Below are 18604 nucleotides of genomic sequence, written 5' to 3'. Positions count from 1 at the left end.
GAAATACGAAGGATTTTGGCCCTAGTCTAGTTTTCACTTTTCTATCAAGGCCCTTTTTTAGAAACCGGATACAAAAACAGTCACCATGGTTCGAATGAACGTTTTGGCCGACGCTCTCAAGAACATCTGCAACGCTGAAAAGCGAGGAAAGCGACAGGTAATTGATCGTGATTCTCTTTAACACTAAATTATGACAGAGATTTACTCACTTGAGCATTAACTTTTTATTAGGTTCTCATCCGACCTGCCTCCAAGGTCATCATCAAGTTCCTCCAGGTCATGATGAAGCACGGCTACATTGGTGAATTCGAAGTTATCGATGACCACCGAGCTGGCAAGATCGTTGTCGAGCTCAACGGCCGACTTAACAAGTGCGGTGTCATCTCCCCTCGATTCGACGTCGCTCTCAACAAGGTTAACCATCGTCTTATCCCCCAAGGATGATCGGGATCCGTACACCCCGGTCATCTCAGCGATGGAGAACAAGGCATGTCTAACTCATGTTCTTGTACCTCCATCGTTTTCTTGGCTCGTACGGGAATACCCTTTAGAACCGTGCTACACTTCGACCAAGAGTTACGTTTGCTTATTTTAGATCGATAACTGGACCAACAACCTTCTCCCATCCCGACAGTTCGGTTACGTCGTCCTTACCACCTCTGATGGTATCATCGATCACGAGGAGGCCAAGAAGAAGCACACTGGTGGTAAAATCCTCGGCTTCTTTTTCTAAACTGCCTAAAGTTCTGAAATAAACGCTCTTGGCAAAAAAAAAATACTCATCTTGTCTCCTTTCTTGCAGTCAACGAAACTCAGTTATTTTATTAAGACAAGTAATCGAAATCGGGCCATGTCGTTCTCTACAGATACATTCTTCATGTTTGCGGTTATGCTATTCGCGTTCTGCTTCGGTTGGGTCTTCTTTCTTCACTACCTGTTCAAGGTACAGTTCCGTTAGGATTTCAGCACTTGGCAGTTGAATCTGTTCTATCTCTAAATGCGGAAGGACCTCTTTCAACAAGATAATTTAGAATTACGAATGCCACAACAGAGGCGCCCAGATTATCTTCTCGTCGGTATTCTGCCTTTCCTTTTCGCTACTCGTTCTGATCATTTTCGAAATACTAGACATACTGAATCGCGACTCTCGCAAACTGCACTGGAAAGTTAATTTGTTTCTCATTCTTTTCGAGTGTGTTGTAATTATTCCTTATTCGATTTTCTACTTTTTGTGCAATATTCATCCATTCTTCTTCCGTTACCGTCGTGGAGCCGCCATTATCGGATTACTGTTATGGCTTTGGATCTTCTGGAGTTTCGGATCGCCCTTCCCTTTTAAAGTAACCGGGTTGATGGAGCCAGTTATATCCAGAGTTGGCGTTCTAGGCGTGACAATGATGGCTATTCTTTCTGGTTTTGGTGCTGTGAACTCTCCTTACACGTACTCTGCCTATTTCCTTCGCCAAGTGACAGAAGACGATATCGAGTGCATTGAAAAGAAATTGCTCAACACGTTTAATGTCATTGTCTCCAAAAAGAAGCGTTTCGCCCAAATACGGCATGAAGCCTACAGTCGCCACGAGAGACCAGCTACAAGTGGATGGTTCTCTTCGATGAGGAGTCCCCCGGCTCCACCCGTGAGCATTCCGAAAGAAGGTAGACAAGCAACGCTAAATCAATTTTTAAAGTGTTTTTTAAGAAATACATGAACTAAATTCGTATGAGGAGTTATCTCGCCAGCTCTACCTCGAATTGGTTGACTTACACAACACTAAGAAGCGAATAAGCGAGTCGAAGACGATAAAAGGTCGATGGTTCAATTTCCTTGGCTATTTCTTCTCGATTTACTGCGCTTACAAAATCTTCATGTGTACGATAAACATTATTTTCGACCGCGTTGGAAAGAAAGATCCGATTACTCAAGGATCCGAGATTTTAACGCAGCGACTTGGAATGGATGTTGATTTAACAGCATTCGCGCAGCCACTTTCGTTCGTCATGGTCGGAGTTCTAGTGTTGACTTCAATACGTGGTCTACTTATCAACCTAACCAAGTTCTTTTATGCTATATCGTCTTCTGAAACATCTAATGCGATTGTCATGTTCTTCGCGCAGCTAATGGGAATGTATTTTGTCAGGTAGAATAGCGATCTTGTGCATCTTTTACAAGAGATTCTAGTTCCGTTCTTTTAATGAGAATGAACGTCCCGCCGGAATACCGAGAGATTATCACAGAAGTTCTAGGAGAAAGTCTACAATTCAAGTTTTACCATCGCTGGTTCGATATAATCTTTCTCATCTCTGCGTTGCTGTCTATTCTATTTTTGTACATTGCTCACAAACAAGCTCCTGAAAAAATGATGGACAAGAATTTAGCCCAGTTCAAGCTCAGCTCTGCTTTCGATTAAAATATATATAACATTCAATAAAACGTGGCAAACATTTGTGACAAACGAGAGTGTTCGTTTATCACAAAAATCGTGGTTGTTGAAAAAGAATAGTGTATTTAGTCAGTTGGATAGGCAAATATCGAGTAGAATTTCGCGTAAAGCCTTGACGGCGATTGCTCCTTCAGCTGCTCCTTCAGTTGTTACTTGATCTCCGTGAAGTCTTTTTTTGGGTTTGCAAGTGAGTGGCCGTGCAGATACTTTTTAACAGAATCAAAAGAAACCACGATCCTGTTTAGTAGCGCAACACAAGCAACGGCCGCAGACACACCCGCGCGCTGGCAGAGCGAAAGAAATATCGCTGCTTCCATTTCGCAATTAATTGCTCCTCTGTTCTCGGATAAGTCTGCAAGCCAGCCTAATTTCGCTGCTTCGGAATACTCGCAAAATGCTCCATCCAGCCTCCCTCATAAAAATAACTATCTTACGTTAGATTAAATATCTACCTTGAGATTCGTAAAAGTCAGGAGAAGTTACTGTGTTTCCGATCTTGTAGGTCCGATTGAACTGAAATTTGTTAATTTTGCAGAAAAATAATTCGATTACTTTTGCACAAGTGCTCGCAAGAAGCTCGTTCAACTCTCGGTTCGCATTTGCGGGATATCTGATTTCTGAAGGAGATATTTATTTCCGACAGGAAAATTGTATCATACTTTTCCCACATTGAAAGAACTCATAGCCACGTTCGCCATCTGGGCCCATAGCAGAGTCAGTCAGACAAATAGTTCCGGGTTCGACGTCGAGCCCTCCGCATGTACCCATTCGAACGAAGCTCACATTTTTCGCTTTCGCGTATGACTGTAGTTGGGCTCTATAAACCAAAGTCTAAAGACTCTATAAGCGTCTATACTGTAGAGTCTACAGTGTAGACTAATAGAAGGAAAATAGCTAAGAGAAAGTAATTTCTATCCGCAGAAATAAGCCCTGCCAATAATTTGAGCAGCTCGTGAATGAGGATTGAAACAGATCCGGCACCCATTCCGTGATTTGCAACTAGAACGTGGTTGACTTTAAACAAACAGTATCGTCCTCTCTCTTCTGATAAGTCGACTAGAGCGTCATCGTTGACTTCAACGTCGCACAATCGCATTTTCTCAACAAGGACTCTCACGAAGTCCGTCATTCTCTTCGCGCAACCACCGACGACTACGAGACGGACGTCTCCAAACCGCTGAGTATTTTTATTTACCGACTTCAAGTTTTGCACAAACCTTTTCTAAATCTTTGCCGCTATTGTCGAGCCCGATATGATATAGATGGTCAACTTGCAGTTTCTTCAAATTTGGATTGGACAGCTTCAGTAGAACTTATTAGAGCGGACCAATATAAGATACGAGCTTACCAAAATGTTTCCAGCCATTTCTGACTCGCCTTTTACTCTCTCTTGCTTCGGCAGAGCATTGTTGTTGTTGCTGCTATTTCCGGTCTCCATATTCAAAATTATAATTCACGTGAAAAATACAAGAAAAAGTATATGAAAAAATTAAAACTGAATCCAGCAGAGTTTGACTCCGTCTGTCCCTGCCGGACGAGTGGATCGCAGCGAAATAAACAAACCGCCTTAGATAGGGATCTAGAAAATATCAAAACGCCCTTTTCTAGGATATATTGCCGGGCGAGCAAGGCAGCCAAACTTTTTTGTAGGTTGGCCTCCTTGAATAGCTGTTTTTTACGCTCGATTGAAATTTTTATTTCCTGCGAAAGGCGTCGTCGTAAGTTTCCCGAAAAGGTTTTGCAAAAGAGGCATTGTATTTAATCAAACGGTAGGCATACAGACGAAAAAAAGAATCTACTCGTAAAATTCTATGCAGCATTGATGAACTTGGTTTCAGGGACGGTTATATGGCTTCGGAAGCGTTCAAGTCCTTTTTGGCGATGTTCGTTATCAAAGAGGTATTCTTTTTCGAGCTGGACAGAGAGGTCGCCCCTGAAGTACTGAAACCAAGATGCTCGTTCCATTTGATATTGCATTTCCTAAGTATGAGCTTAGTCGATTTTTAAACAGCGTAATATCAACCTGTCTCGGAAGGTTAAGCTGGATCTGATTTCTGTGTGTCGTTTTGCACCCACTTAGGGATTCGAAGAAGACTGCAGCGCCGTGTTTATCAGCGTACCGTAATGCGTTAATTTTTCGCTTTAATTTTGGTCTAAAAACCTTTATCAGCATTTTCTCATCGCTCAAGGCTGAATTACCGTAATGTGATATCAGCTGAGAGGCCTCGTTTAGTGTATCTGTTGCAGGGCCAAACTTCTATCTCTTCCTTGACATTTTGTTTGGTCGATAGGCCCCATTCGGCAAAGGCAGGGACACCCTTAAAAGAATTTCACGTTAATCAGCTAGTCGCGTTCTTTTAGAAAGTGACCAAAATGATCAGCATTGTCGTAAATCATGGTGATTTGAGCCTGTAGGTGTAAATTACCTTTCCGATGAGCATATATCTGTCTTGTGTTTCTTCAACTTCCTCTGGCCGCTGCGACATGGTCACTTTTCGCCGCGCTTAATTCTATATTTAATCATATACTTTCATTCAACATCATAATAGCGCTCATTATGGGGCTACAATAACGAACCACGTAAATTTTAAATGCCCTTTTGTTCAACTTATTCTTAGAACGAATCAAACGGCAAACATGCATCTTTGTTCACCTTCCTAATGTAATTTCATGTCAAACCTTTTCTGATCGAAATAAGGATCTCTTTTTATTCTGATCTTTCTCGGTGTACGTCTCAAAGTCTTTTTGTATTCGCCTCCCGTGGAGTCTTTTTTTGAGTTGAATGATCAAGAGACTCAGTCTTTGATGATTTCCAACCTTGTAAAGGTTAACTCAATTTCTTCTATCCTCATAATTCACCGGACCCATCATAAAGCAAGCTAATTATTGAGCGCAGCACAATCACAGACCTCGTCAACTCAATAATGTGCATGCGATGCAATCAGCGCTCTCTTCTGGGGGGTCTTACTTCCGATTTGTAAAGAATAAATTATTTTTCTTTAGTTTTTTTATTGCATCAAGATTTAGTGGTGTGCGCGTCAATCCAATTTATGATAAAAAGCGTACATGTAATAGTTATGGATTAAAATGCACTAAATTTAAATAAAATAAATTTCAGCATAATTAATGTCGTAACACACTCACCTGCGTGTGACATTTTTCGCTTTGATTGATCGGTCTCTCCTTGATTGGATTTGGGCACGCACTCCTCAGCGGAACAACCTAAAAATCTCTTCTGACTCACAATTTTCGCATGCGTCTAACTGTGCGCACACTATGCATTTCACACACCTAAGGCAACCGCTCAAGAAACAGTGACTCACGAAATCTTATCAAAGTGTATCAGTGAATCAATATATTTAGAGCGTCCAGCAAACTTATTCAACATCATCTTATGTGTGGTACCCTTACCCGTTATTTTTGAAACGCTCTTTACGTTCTTCTCACTCTTGAGTGAAATATTCAATTTTTTGACGTTTCCAAGAATCACTGGTTTAGGGGAGTAAGATGAATTCGTCTGATTTACTTTCGGAGATCCATTTTGATGAGCATTTTGTCTTGTCGTATTCTCTTTCGCGTCTTTGCTGACAGGGGAGTCAGGAAAATCGTGTCGAATAGTGGGTTCCATTGGCTCGCTACCCAATTTATGAACTTGATTTTTGAAGTTCATTTGGAGTCTATTCTCGGGCTGAGCAGTCCTCATGCCTTTCTCGGGAATTGTTTGCTCGTTCAGGCCACTTTTAGTTCTCGGTAGTGAGGCGAAACTTGCGGAAATTCGATTTTGATTCTGCTTCCGAGGAAATGAATCAAATTTCCCCGATGTGCAATCTTCGAAGTCTTGTTGCCTCCTCTTCTCGTCTTCCTTCAGTGAGGCGTTGAACAAGATCTTTGGCGTCTGAGTGATGCAAAACTTTCTGTTTTTGTCGGAAAATATGGAGGGTTTTTGGGAAGCTGATCGGATTTCGTTGTTATCAGTTGACGGAATAAAGGGATTTCTCGCGTTTTTAATGACCGGATGGTGTTCTTCTGTCGGAATCGGTTGAAAATCAGCAGGAGTAGGACCTGACCATGGCCGAATGCTTGGCTTTTTCGTTGTAGGAATAGGGTCGACGACTTTTTGATGATTTTGGGATGGATTAATATGCCAAATACATTGGACAGGCGACGAACGGTCAGTGCGGGACTCTGTCTTCGTATGATGATAAGTTCGAGGCTGCTGGCTTGGGACAATAACGTCAGCATAATCTTTCGAGCATGCAGACGACCAACTCCCTCTTCCCGAACTTGGCCTTGATTCTAAGCCATTCTGATTGCTTTCGTCAGTATCACAAAGGAAGTTGAACTTTGACTCTTTTTGAGCTCTAATTATGGGATATATCTAACAAACGAGATATTTGATGAAATCTAAATGGCGAAGACAAATATTTATCCCACTCTGTCGCATTCAACTTTCTTGTCTTCGCGACTCTCCACGATTTCCTTGTTCGCGCCTTTTTGAACTATCATCATCGTTTGCGTATTTTTAATTGTCTAAAAGAAATCAGCTTTTTTCCAGGGAAAAAATCCACGAAGATATTTATCGAAAAGAAAAATCGATTCCAAGTCAAGGATAATGAAAATAGATAACCTAGATTCAGAAAGAACGTACTTGTCTTATCTCCTCGCGTTTCTTCGTGCCTGCAACGGCGATGACCACCATGATGATGAGTACGTTTAGTTTCTCTAAGTGTAGTACCTGCTGCTATTTTTTGATAAGGTTTTTTTAGGTTGGCACTAGGCCAACGGCTGCCAATCCGAAAAACTTAACACTTACTCGTCGCCAATATAGTAACTGTGAGAGTGGCCTTTCCCGTCGTTAACCTTTATTGCTAGTCCGACTACTAGAGAGGGAAAAGGATGAATTTTATGAGTCTCAATTTGAGAGGAATTCATCCAAATCGTACTCTAAAATTTAAAGAATTGCTGTAACAATTTTATTGCTTTATTTCGTATTCTGAAAAGAAGTCAAGATATTTTGGAAGTGGATGAGCTTCGGAATCATTCAAATAGTACTTCAAGAAGATCAAATGTGCCACCAAAAAGGCGTTTGGATGTATAAATTTAATTACTAACGCATTCAAGTGTCTGGAAATGACAGCTCTGACGGGGACACGATGAATTCGACCTTTTCCTTTGAGACTTGAAGAAATCGTTGTCGAATAAAAGCGTAAAGATCTATTTCGTATTTCATTCGACTTCGTAGAATTTTAGGGTATTTTCTGTCGCTGGCTGCTGAGCTTCTTTGTTTTTCGTCTCAGTTTTTCCCCTCGCATATTCTTGAAAGTACTTTCACGGATTTTCCTAATTTCCCATACCATAAATAATGCTGTTGTGAATTTTGAGACCATCAAAGAACTTAGGAAGCATAGATTCAAGGACTTCTACGAAATCATTAAAATTTTCCGTCAATCCTATAACAAGATAAGATCTGTCGATATTATTCTTTGCGATCTTTAGCGCCTCTTCTGACGGTTCCTCGCAGATAGGCATATCTCCACAAAAGTATGGTACCATTCCAGACTTCCAGATTTTAAGAGCTGTGCACTCCTTACTATTCGCAAGAACACAGTCGTTGACCGTTTGATTGAATTGCCTATAGCTCCCTTCAAAAGTTCTATTAAAAACTGAAAAAAATGGACTACTAGTACCTTCGTTAATCATTCCGTTAACCATATTTGCTTTCTTCTTTCCGTTGTCTAAAAATCGACGGAAATAAAAATGCGAGATAAATCTTAAAAAACAGTTTTGTTCATTAGAAAGGAGAATGAGCCCACTTACCTTTCCACAGGTTCTCGGACGAGATTGATATAAAGAGGAATCGGCTTTTCTATAAAATGAAGGAAGTGAATGTGTTGTGCCCATAGACTCCGGGTATTTTTTTGGGAGAAATTTTGAATTTTACTGACAACTTCAGCTTCGGCTTCTTTTGTTAGCCAATAAACTTAGTGGGAATTCAATCCTCCCGACTGCAATCAACAAGGACAAAACAGATGCTTGATAAATCCCTGCCTAGGTTTTCCGCTCCAAATTGAACTCCATTATCGTCAAGGGTTGGTCGAATAGCTTGGAGCAAAGATCTGCTTCCACATTTTTGAACCCTGTTGTAAATTAAAAGCTGCGCATCATACTGCTTTCTTTTCCTAATTGCAAACTGTGAAATCAAAAATGTCTGTTTCGTCGCCCACCATTGAACATCGCTTTCGTTTCTCTTGTACTGCGACTCTCGAGAGCTTCGAATGGTAAGATATAAAATTACAAGCGTAACAATTAGCAAAAACCCGTGCCGGCGCATGGAAATGTCAAAGAATTCTCCGTCAACCATTTTTTAAACTCTTTTAAACATTTTTGAACGCCCCGGGCTTCACGATGATTTAATTGACATGAATAAGATAACTTCACAAATAGAGATAACTCAGCCAAGTTCAGCCCTCAATAGACTGGTGGATCTATATTAGGTACAGCCTCTCACTTGTGTGTGAAGATGCGCGAGTTGTAAAAGATACTGCCTGCAGATGCTTATTCCTGCAAATGAGACTGTCGACGAAAATCATGACATTTTTTATCAAATGTGTCACGGAGAGAGGTTTTATAAATAGCCTTTATTCCAAAAAGGGTGTAGTGATTGTCATGGAAGTCAATAAGGAAAATGATGGCATCAACGTTGTAGGAATGGTCACGGAAACTCAAAAAGTAAACAGAAAAATTAAAATTCGTCATATTATTAAAAATGAACTGAAGTGAGAAGTGTATAAAGCATCATGGAACTGTTGGAAGCACCAGAATTTAAATAAACAGAGGCATTCAGGAGCGGAACACGTCAAGCAAGTCACTCAGGGAATTCCATTTTGGCATAAAGAAGTACACCTATGTCTCGATGGCCGTTGTCCATGGCGATCTGTAGAGCAGTAGCCCCGTCGTTGTCGATTATCGAGGGGTCACATGTGGGCATGTCAAGCAGCAGCTTCACAATATCCACATGTCCATGCTCAGACGCACACATTAAAGCGGTGGAGCCTTCTTCATCTTGTTGGTCGACGTCGCAGTCATTCATAAGCAAGTATCTAGGCAATGGTCAGCCGAAACCGGAATCAACTACCTACCTGACAGTGTCTCGTCGACCGTGGCTAGCAGCAAGCATAAGAGCTGTTTGAGATTCATTTTTCGACTTCAGGTCGAGATCTGCACGGCGAAAGAGTTGCATTAGCGGCGTCAAGTCCTGCTTGTCCGACTCGCGTGTTTTTGATGTGTCAATAAGCGCAGCAAGCATACTTGGCGTGTACCCGGCTTTGTTAAAGAGGTTGACATCTACACATTTGCACTGTACTAAACGCTGCACAACGTCCATATTTCCATGAGAAACTGCATAGTGCAGTGCACAATTGCCGTTAGCATCGTAGCTGTTCGCGAGAACCTGAAAATTATTTTCATAACAGAAATATTATTGACTAGGCTACCGGCAGTGCGGAAGGGCCATGTTCCTGTATGGAAGAGATGAAAAGGTCCAGCCATTGATGTTTGGAATTGGGTTTTCCAGCCACGTTGAACCATTCTCTCTTCAAATCTTTCGGTGGATCCATTTTGGAATCGCCGGCTTTGCAAAGCTTTTCGATAAGAATTATCTAAAATAAAATAATGAAAGTTGATATCATATACGAAATAGTTACCTGATCGTAAACGCCTTCCGGGAGCTCATAGTCTTCTTCTACATCGGTCATGAATTTGTAACCGTCTGACCCGAAGTCGGGTTTTGGTAAAACAGCACTATCAGTTGACTTGTCGTAGATAGTCGTCAATTCTTCAGGAATAGTTTCTTTTGAGTCACTTGATGAGTTCTCTCGAATAGGTGTCACCTCATCGTCCTCTTCTACATTTTCTTCAGGTTCGAGAAGCTTAGCGTTAAGAATTTCCTCGACGATCTGTGGATTTTCAAATGTAAAGTTCCGGACGATTTCCAGCGTAGCTTCATCGATAGTGCTATCAGGCCCTGCCGAAGTTTCATTTGTTTCGACGTTACACTTATCACCGAAGATCATAAGCATTTCGTCTTCATCCAAGTCGAGAGTTCTCGGCTCAGTCCGCTCTAAGGTTTATTTTGATTGAGGAACGGTATGGAAATCTTACCTAGGAGTGGTGAAACTGGCTCCGTCTCGGTTGAAGCTTCGCTAGTCTCTACAGGTAAAGCTTCCTCTTCTGCAGCGCATCCAACATCGCACATTTCAGTAACATCGGTCTCCGTCTCCGTACTTATTGTTTGCACCTAATAGAAACACATAAATATACAATCTATATTAATTATTACGTTTGAAGTCTGCACTCTTCTGGCTCTCGAGTTCTCTGCGAACCAGTTGACGTAGGAGCCAACATCAACTGAAGATGCTTCATCTGGCCCTGTCGAAGAATCTACAGTTTGGTTAAAAGTCTCAATGGAAGCATCTTTTGTTTCTGGCTTTGGCTGTTCCACTGGAACTTCGACGTGGACGACTTCTTTCTCGACGACTGTTTGTACAACAGTTTTCTCTACAACTTTTGGGGCCGAAGAATTCATCAATTCGCAGCTTATAGACTTATTTTGTGTGAGTTGACTAATGGGAGCAGTAGAAGCATCCACGATAGACGGGCGGGATTTGCCGATTCGCTTCTCTCGAGTTGAAGGTTTGGCGTGAGAAGCAACAGTGCGCGTTTCTACGTGATTTCCCACAGATTTGTCGACCTTGTTTTGGAACTGGCGCTCAGTGCGGAAATTCACGTAATTTCCAAAGTCGCGGCTGCTGGTTGTTGTTCCGATTCCGACAGAACGGAGAGTAGTTCGGTCGTAGCAAATGATATTCTCTTTAAAAGTAACAGTAAGTACCTTCCAAGTTACTGAGCATCTTACCAAGGTATTCAAAACCGCCACAGGCGACTGAGCGCGTTGGAGGTCTTCTCTTTCGCTTTTTAACAGAAAAATCTGATAGAGAGGAAGAATCTGAGGATTCGTAATCATCATCGATGTGAAGAACCTCACGTCTGGCGTTACGCCGCAAGCAGCTAAAATCTGTTTGTGCCGCAATGGAGCGAACTTCGCAATTGACCTTTAATTTTTGATAAATTCGGTTGTCCTGTTTTCTCTATTTCAATTTACCTTCTCGACAATCGCCTCGAGTTGCTTGATGTGGAGCAAAAGTGCCTCGTTCTCGATTTTGAGCTTCTTTTCGTTTTGAATCCACTGATCGCGCACGGATTCAGCGGATCTGTCCATGTCTCTGTTGGATTCTCGTTCTCTGGCTAGATCGCGCTTCAGCTGTGCCTTTTGCTGCTCCAGGATCGATATTTGCACCTATTAAGGGATTATACATTTGTTTGATCTTTGGCGCAAATAAATTATAAATTCCATCTGGATCTCGTAAGATATACCTGTAACTTGGGAATTGTTTTGACCTGTTCTTCGAGTTCGCGCAGTCTGCCGAGCGCGTCGTGCATCGTCTCACGCACGAAGCCCATCTCGCCCTCTGCGCTATCATTGCTCGGCGTCGGGCTCTTAATCAAATCTCCTCAAGCTCAAACAAGCGATATATTTTGATTTTTAATAAACAGAACAATTAACTTAACCACCGAAAATGTTGAATTAAAGTGGCTAAGCCGCTAAATGAGTAGGAAAAGGTTAATAACAAGCTCAAACATGCGGCAGCGACGACTCGTCGCTCACGCTCACCTCTATCCAACGTCTAGAGCCATTACTGAGACTCGAGAAGTGTTCACCTTTCCTTCTTACTGTATTAGTACAAATCGACGTAATTTGAGGCTTTTCGCATCCTTCGGGGCCTAGGCGTTTGCTGCTCGATAGAGTTTCAGACTGATTTTGAGTTTGCTAGTAATTAAGAATTTTTGAGAATGAAACGGTCCTTTGAGAAGGAGCATCGCCGGAAAGAGTGGGAGCGATGCCCCCGTTGCCTTGCGGTGTCCGCGGTCGAGAGCGTGTCCGTTCGCGGCTAAATCTGAGTTAACTCGACATTCCACTTTTGACCACAGATTTTCCAATAATACTAGTGACCCGTTATCGACGGTGAAGTAGAGAGCTTACCAACTGACCTTAGGCGCTTTACCGTGACCATAAAACCCCTCGAACTCATGTGATTAGATGTTTTCTGACTATTTCAGTGAAAAATCTAGAGATGGACGCCGAAGGCCAAATTCTTCCTGCTTAATTTAAATTCCAAAACGACTAATGGCACGTTTTTTAACGATTCACGCAACTCAAAAGCCATTTCATAAGGACCGAGTTTCCCGAATAAGTTAGTAAATATTTTTAATTAAGTCAGTTACTAAACTAAAATTACAATTATACTCTACGCGGCGAATATTAAACCTAGGGGACACCCTAACCTGCTTTCGTGAAAAATAGTCGCAACTGGCGATTACCATCAGAGAGCTGGCGAGGCTGACGCGATGCATTTAATCCTCTCAGGCTTTTCCGGTCAGAGGTGCCAAATTGTCAGCCCCCTCCTTGTCACCGTTTTTTATTGTCTAAGCCTCTTGATGGCAGAAAAATTATAGTACAAAGGCAAGAAAAAGTTCTGGGGTAGAAACTTGCGCCAAATATTTAGGAACAAGTGGTCACCGCTTCGCGTCATTCGTTATTGATCGATTAGATCCGGCGAGACGTTGTGGCTAACACGACAAGCTGGTACTGCGCTAATTGCCTCAAGAATTTGCCAAGAAGCGAGTGTTATTCGCCAAAACAGCGAGATAGCGGTCAAGGGTCAACTTCGCTCAGGGTACAGCTGTTATCCTTGTCCCTCTGTGAGTGATATATCAATCAATTACCTGTTGTTCTCCATGAACTTCTTCAAACTCTTGCTTTCGTTGATGTCTTGAGCATATCGGAGAAAGTCTAAGTCGATCTCTGGTGGATCATTCTCCATTCGGCGATTTCTCTCTCTCTCTCTGAATAAAAGAAAAAATAGGTCAGTAGATTGTGCAATGGGTTGAGTTGCAAAAAATGAGGAGAGTAGAGGACTATAAATTTGAGTGGCAGGCAGCGAGAGTCCCGCGGCGGGGCGGGCTGCGCGCACATCGCGCCGCGCCGAGAGTAGTTCGAGCGAGCGAGGTAGCGAAGTCCAAATTTCATTGGCGCGCGGCGCGTTCTTCTTCTCGGTAAATCTGCTCCGATCGCGTTCACTCTACATTCATCGCATTGAATTATTACGCGGAGCGAGAGAGGTACTGTTGCTGCGTCAGTCTCGAATGAGAGACACGGGAAACTAGAGCGCCCATTTTATGTTGAAGAAAAGACTCGCCCTCGAAGCTAAGCCAGCCTGGGTCACAGCCGTAGATGGAGGACCACGAAGAGTGAACCATGCTTCTGCTGCTATCGGAGAAAGGTGAGTTAGATGGGCACTTTCGGATTGACAAGTGATGTGTTTTTATTCAGGGTGTACCTCTTCGGTGGCTACTGTTCTCTGGACTCGACGCCCTACTCGGACCAAGCTACAAGATCTGTCTCCACCATTGATGTCTTCTGTTTAGATTCGAGTAAGTCGCGATAACACTGCGGCCAGAGTATATCGCCGCGATAAGATAGCCTAATAACTAAACTAGAGACGATGCGCTGGAAGAAGCTCCGGGACAAAGATGGCTCGGATAAAGTGAAGAACATCGTAGACAGGAACTCTTTCAAGGACACCCCTTACATGCGGTGAGTGCGCTTCTTTCCAAAAGTTCTTCAATTCCAGCCATTCAGATATGGGCACGCAGTCACCCCATACAAAGATAAAGTTTATCTCTGGGGTGGGAGAAACGACCAGTACGGCCCAGGTAAGTTATCAAGTTCAATTAGCATCAGCTTTACATCGCGCTTTCTGAGTGTTCATTTTACCGCAAGGTTGCCCATTGAGTAGCCAGATGCATTTTCTGAAATCCTGTCGACTGTTTCTCTCTTGAAAATTATAATACTCTCTAGACGCCGACATGTTTTGTTACTGCACCATGAAGAATTCGTGGGAGAAGGTCGAATGGTCGGGAAATCGTCCCTTCGGCCGCGATGGACACACGTATGTTCTTTATATACGGCTGATTTGATAGTTTTATTCGCAGTCTCTTACATTCATATATAGGATGAACACATGGAACGACAAAATAATCATTTTCGGCGGATTTGACGCCGAATACGACACTTACTCCAACGATACACACATCTTTGGTGAGCATTTCCGAGGATACACGGCGCCAAAAATGATTATTCATTTCAGATATCAAGGAAAAGTCCTGGAGCCGCGTGGTCACTTCTGGAAGTGCTCCGCGCTGGCGAGATTTCCATACTGCTGTCATTATCCGAGATCGTCTTTTCATTTTCGGCGGACGGTGCGATGTATTTGGCACTCAGCAGAGCGCCCGTGATTACTACGACCCTTCGTAAGCCTGTCTTCATCCGAGCGTTTGTCACACTTTGTTTTTAGCGTGAAATACTTGGATCTGAAGAGTCTGAAGTGGTCAAACCAGTTGGATAAAGTCGCACCAGATGCGGAACAGCCAATTGGTCGACGATCTCATGCTGCTTTTGCCTATAACGAGAAGATGTAAATATTGCTTTACTTTATTATAGTGACCTATAAATAATGACGTAGGTTTATTTTCGGCGGCTACAATCAGCGCGAAAAAAACCATTTCAATGATCTTTGGTGCTTCGACCCAGAAACATGTATTTGGTACCCGATCTTTCCCTCGGGAAAGAATCCAAGCCCCAGAAGACGGCACACTGCTTCTTGCATCGGCTCAAAAGTCCTGATATCAGGCGGGACAGCACCAGTCGAAGATCGAAGCAGATGGCTCAGCGATCCCGTCGAGTCAGAGGACGAAGAAATCGCCCTGAAAGACCTCGCCGAAACCGTCTTGCTGGATTTCGATCCGACGCTCAAGGTTGCTTTTCAATCGCTCTCTTGAGAGGTAATTCTATTTTAGACCTTCTGCCTAATGGAGGTGATGAAGAACTTGGCGATGCTGAACAGCCTAGACGCTCCTCAATTGCCGAAGACGCTCATAAACGAACTGAGCGATCTGACCGAAGACAATGAGATCTCTTGCAAGCGTACTAATGGGTAGACTTCTGTTTTCTAGAATTTTCACAATCCCTACTCCCGATTTCGATAAAGTCGAGGAACAATTCGTCCTTCTCGGATATGATATCGTATTCATAGTTCCAATTCAGAAAATTACTTTATTTTTCAACACTCTCTCCAAAAAAACCGCTAAAACCTCCATTTTGTTTCCATTTTCAGAAATGCAGCATTTCGAATGCTTTTATTCTTTTTGCAAATGGCGAGATGAAGAGATCGTTTAAAAATGATTGCTTTTCTGAGATATTCATAATCTTTTCAGACTCTTCAAATTTTACTTCTGTAAATACTAAAAAAGTTCCACCAACTTGAACAACCTTTAAAAATGAACAACAACATTTTACTCTAATTTTTTCATTCTCAGTTATTCTCAAAAGCGCTCAAAGTTTCCATAAAGAAAGTGTTGAAAACAACGCTTCGATTTTCCAATTTCAGCGGCTTTTAGCTTGACCGATTCGATACGCCTATCTGAATGATAATTAGATGCATGGGTTGGGCGTCACTAGTCACAATGAATTAATCTTTAGGTTTTTACCAAATGTGTTCAGGGAAAGACCAAGGAAAAAGAAGAACGCACGGCCTGTGCTTTCCTACCGTATCAAGGATGTCCCACGCTCTAAAGGATAATTCAACTCAAGATTTAACTAAACTATATTCACTGTCATTTCTAAACAATAAACACCTCACCAAGCACGCCCAGCACAAATTTGTTACAGTCTCTGCATCGCCTGTAACATTTCAATCTAAATTTTGTCGTTCAAACGGTCAAGCTAAAATCCAAACTGGAGTCTCAAATGAACATTTGATTTTTGACCTGAATTTACTACCCATAAAATCAGTTTCTTCAAAATACATCTCATTTACTGTAATATTATTGTTTTACTTTGATTTCACATATTTACGTACTGTTAAAGCCAAAAAAGCCTGTTTAAAAATGGAAAACCTTTGATTGCCATGGTTTCTAATAATAAATGTTATCAAGGACAAAACCAAGTAATCTCTTCTTATACTCGTTTTCATGCAGAAACTTCTGTAGATTGAGATGATTGAAGAATAGCGGTCGTAGAAATGATTTTTGCGGAGTACGTGCAGAATATACCCCTGGTTTCCATTTTCTATGCTCGCTTTCATGAGACGAAGGGTGCTATTATCGAATACACCTATCCTGAAGGTTCGCTTCGGCCATCTTATAAGGAGGTTTTTTTTTAAATAAATTTAGGATCCTTTCCTCAACCACTGCAAACTTTCTCCAAGAAATTGCTGATTCCAAAGGATGAACTCATGGGAAAAGTTATAACTCTGCGGACAAGCCTAGAAGATGAAGAGGGCAAAGCATCCCAGTATAAAATCATCAACTGTCCAGTTATGGTCGAGAATAACGCTCGTTACACTCGTTATCAATTCAAATTCAATTTTGGCTTCATATTAAAATGGGATTATGATAAGAACGGTAAGAATCAAAGAGGGATCCAAGATTAACAAAAATATAAGCCGAGGAGGAACCGTCGACGGAGTATTTCAGATCAAGTCCTTTTGCACCTCTTGTAAAGAAACTAGCCGAAGACATGAGGTGCTTACGCTCTTGAAAAGACGATCATTGACTCTGAATCTCAGGAAAATTGAGAACGAAGAACAATGGCTTTCGAACGTTGCTAATGAGAACGATGAAAGCAACGGCATTCCACAGCTGCTTGAAAACATGTTCGTCGGATTGAGAAAAGACGGCTTTGTTAATATCCCCGTCGGTCTTGAAGGCAGGAACGAGATTTACCTTCGAGTTTTCCCGCCAACTGTGCTGCCGAACGAAGTAAGAGTCCATCACGTTCCCGTTTTGCTCGACGAGAAGATACAGCGACTTGAGTACGCTGACCTGACTGTTCAAGAGATGATCGGCAGGATCGACGGCATCAATCATATAAAAAAAATCTGTGGCGAGCATCACCGAGACATGACTCCACAGATAGCGTGTCTCACGATTCGCGATTTGTGTTTCGCTGGTGTCTGCAGATTAGATCGTATCTTTAAATTCTCCAATCGCTACAGAACAACTGAAAAACTCGACGAGCTTTACAAGGTTCTTCGTCGATGTGAACTTATAAGCTAATCATGAGTGTAGGCGATGCTTCTTCGAAACCCGGAATCGGAGATAGCCGTCTACGAATTGGTCAGAGCATCAGAACCCCAGTGGCTGCCGCATTCACTGGAGCCGCGTTTGAGAAGAGAGTCTTCCAAAAAGACAAAAGTGACGCCGCATGACCTCTTTCGATTTCTATGTGATTTGAGCGACAGAAGAAAATCGCGAAAGAGGCTCGCATCAAGAAAATGTTCTTAAGACTGTTAACGTCGAATAAATTCATGTAGAGAGCATCGAAAAAGTATGCAGCGAGAGAGCTCAGCTTCTCCGCTAGGGGGAATAAAACTATTCCATTCGCAGAGCTCAATTGAAACGACGGGCTCCGATTTCTCAGATATTTCAATTGACTACTCCGAAGAAGATGAGGATGAGCATCCCATGCTTTGCGATGTGTTGCAATATCATACTGCCATCGCTCAAAACTGCGATGTTAGAAATCTCATCCAACATGCCATGCTAAAGGTCAGTTTATGGCTTTGATAATCTTAATTAATCACGTTCAAAGGAATATATTTATTTGGTCGAGGAATACCCTGCGCTGCGTAAAAGGGACCGTTTTTCTGAGGGAAGTGATCACTCAGTGACAAAAATAGGTATTCATCAGAATAAATGCTGCAACTGCTAAAATTGAACATAGACCAACGAGTGGAACTGCTTACCTCCGCATTCAGCGTCGATGAAATCTGTGCCCATCTCAACTTGAGCCCAACTTTACTAAAGCAAGAATTTAGCAGAACTTTTCACGATCGCCTGACTTACTTTTTCAAATAACTGCTGCCTGAAAAATCAACCCCCTTTTCCAACTATGTCTTTATTTCTTCTTTTTATCGGTCATTCTAATTTATTTGCTGTTATTTTTGTAAATTCCTTTCTTATAAATATAAATAGCCTCGAATAAA

General features: G+C 42.1%; 8 protein-coding genes across 9 annotated transcripts; 4 read left to right on the top strand and 4 right to left on the bottom strand.

The window, feature by feature from the left end:
* Positions 1–12: 12 nt before the first annotated feature.
* LOC145707763 (small ribosomal subunit protein uS8A) lies at positions 13–776 on the top strand. Its single transcript, XM_081785336.1, has 3 exons — positions 13–157; positions 232–414; positions 596–776. Exons 1-3 carry the CDS (start codon positions 86–88, stop codon positions 731–733), a joined length of 393 nt encoding a protein of 130 aa, XP_081641462.1. The 5' UTR covers positions 13–85; the 3' UTR covers positions 734–776.
* Positions 777–799: 23 nt separating this feature from the next.
* On the top strand, positions 800–2425 carry LOC145707759 (Golgi pH regulator-like). The gene is made up of 4 exons (XM_081785331.1): positions 800–943; positions 1032–1656; positions 1700–2138; positions 2180–2425. Exons 1-4 carry the CDS (start codon positions 851–853, stop codon positions 2406–2408), a joined length of 1386 nt encoding a protein of 461 aa, XP_081641457.1. The 5' UTR covers positions 800–850; the 3' UTR covers positions 2409–2425.
* Positions 2426–2499: 74 nt separating this feature from the next.
* LOC145707761 (uridine phosphorylase 1-like) lies at positions 2500–3994 on the bottom strand. The gene is made up of 8 exons (XM_081785333.1): positions 3790–3994; positions 3659–3742; positions 3376–3618; positions 3101–3245; positions 2994–3058; positions 2894–2954; positions 2681–2853; positions 2500–2612 (listed from the first exon to the last, which is right to left on the bottom strand). Exons 1-8 carry the CDS (start codon positions 3877–3879, stop codon positions 2511–2513), a joined length of 963 nt encoding a protein of 320 aa, XP_081641459.1. The 5' UTR covers positions 3880–3994; the 3' UTR covers positions 2500–2510.
* A 184-nt stretch (positions 3995–4178) lies between these two features.
* On the bottom strand, positions 4179–5731 carry LOC145707762 (uncharacterized). Its single transcript, XM_081785335.1, has 5 exons — positions 5586–5731; positions 4868–4944; positions 4641–4759; positions 4465–4594; positions 4179–4421 (listed from the first exon to the last, which is right to left on the bottom strand). The coding sequence occupies exons 1-5, from the start codon at positions 5596–5598 to the stop codon at positions 4251–4253; spliced, it is 510 nt and encodes a 169-aa protein (XP_081641461.1). The 5' UTR covers positions 5599–5731; the 3' UTR covers positions 4179–4250.
* Positions 5732–7617: 1886 nt separating this feature from the next.
* Positions 7618–8802, bottom strand: LOC145709248 (uronyl 2-sulfotransferase-like). The gene is made up of 6 exons (XM_081786925.1): positions 8759–8802; positions 8490–8710; positions 8259–8421; positions 8129–8211; positions 7796–8083; positions 7618–7756 (listed from the first exon to the last, which is right to left on the bottom strand). Exons 1-6 carry the CDS (start codon positions 8800–8802, stop codon positions 7668–7670), a joined length of 888 nt encoding a protein of 295 aa, XP_081643051.1. The 3' UTR covers positions 7618–7667.
* Positions 8803–9087: 285 nt separating this feature from the next.
* Positions 9088–13489, bottom strand: LOC145710086 (uncharacterized). Of its 2 annotated transcripts, none has more exons than XM_081787774.1 (12): positions 13284–13489; positions 12364–12448; positions 12172–12294; positions 11874–11996; positions 11602–11796; positions 11356–11551; positions 10780–11309; positions 10602–10737; positions 10145–10560; positions 9935–10099; positions 9581–9891; positions 9088–9541 (listed from the first exon to the last, which is right to left on the bottom strand). In XM_081787774.1, exons 1-12 carry the CDS (start codon positions 13379–13381, stop codon positions 9307–9309), a joined length of 2613 nt encoding a protein of 870 aa, XP_081643900.1. In that variant the 5' UTR covers positions 13382–13489; the 3' UTR covers positions 9088–9306. The 2 variants fall into 2 exon arrangements, with proteins under 2 accessions (XP_081643900.1, XP_081643901.1); XM_081787775.1 differs by having other exon boundaries at positions 12232–12294.
* Positions 13490–13561: 72 nt separating this feature from the next.
* On the top strand, positions 13562–16564 carry LOC145708068 (kelch domain-containing protein 3-like). Its single transcript, XM_081785687.1, has 11 exons — positions 13562–13840; positions 13891–13991; positions 14058–14154; positions 14200–14273; positions 14419–14509; positions 14573–14658; positions 14708–14870; positions 14915–15034; positions 15083–15374; positions 15417–15553; positions 16120–16564. Exons 1-11 carry the CDS (start codon positions 13737–13739, stop codon positions 16196–16198), a joined length of 1344 nt encoding a protein of 447 aa, XP_081641813.1. The 5' UTR covers positions 13562–13736; the 3' UTR covers positions 16199–16564.
* Positions 16565–16603: 39 nt separating this feature from the next.
* Positions 16604–18599, top strand: LOC145710584 (uncharacterized). Its single transcript, XM_081788355.1, has 8 exons — positions 16604–16742; positions 16791–17021; positions 17063–17141; positions 17186–17645; positions 17688–17890; positions 17948–18167; positions 18211–18298; positions 18343–18599. The coding sequence occupies exons 1-8, from the start codon at positions 16640–16642 to the stop codon at positions 18474–18476; spliced, it is 1518 nt and encodes a 505-aa protein (XP_081644481.1). The 5' UTR covers positions 16604–16639; the 3' UTR covers positions 18477–18599.
* Positions 18600–18604: the final 5 nt, after the last annotated feature.

This window comes from Oikopleura dioica, chromosome XSR, assembly GCF_907165135.1.
Source record: "Oikopleura dioica chromosome XSR, OKI2018_I68_1.0, whole genome shotgun sequence".
NCBI lineage: Eukaryota > Metazoa > Chordata > Appendicularia > Copelata > Oikopleuridae > Oikopleura > Oikopleura dioica.
This window is presented reverse-complemented; position numbering and strand designations above follow the sequence as displayed.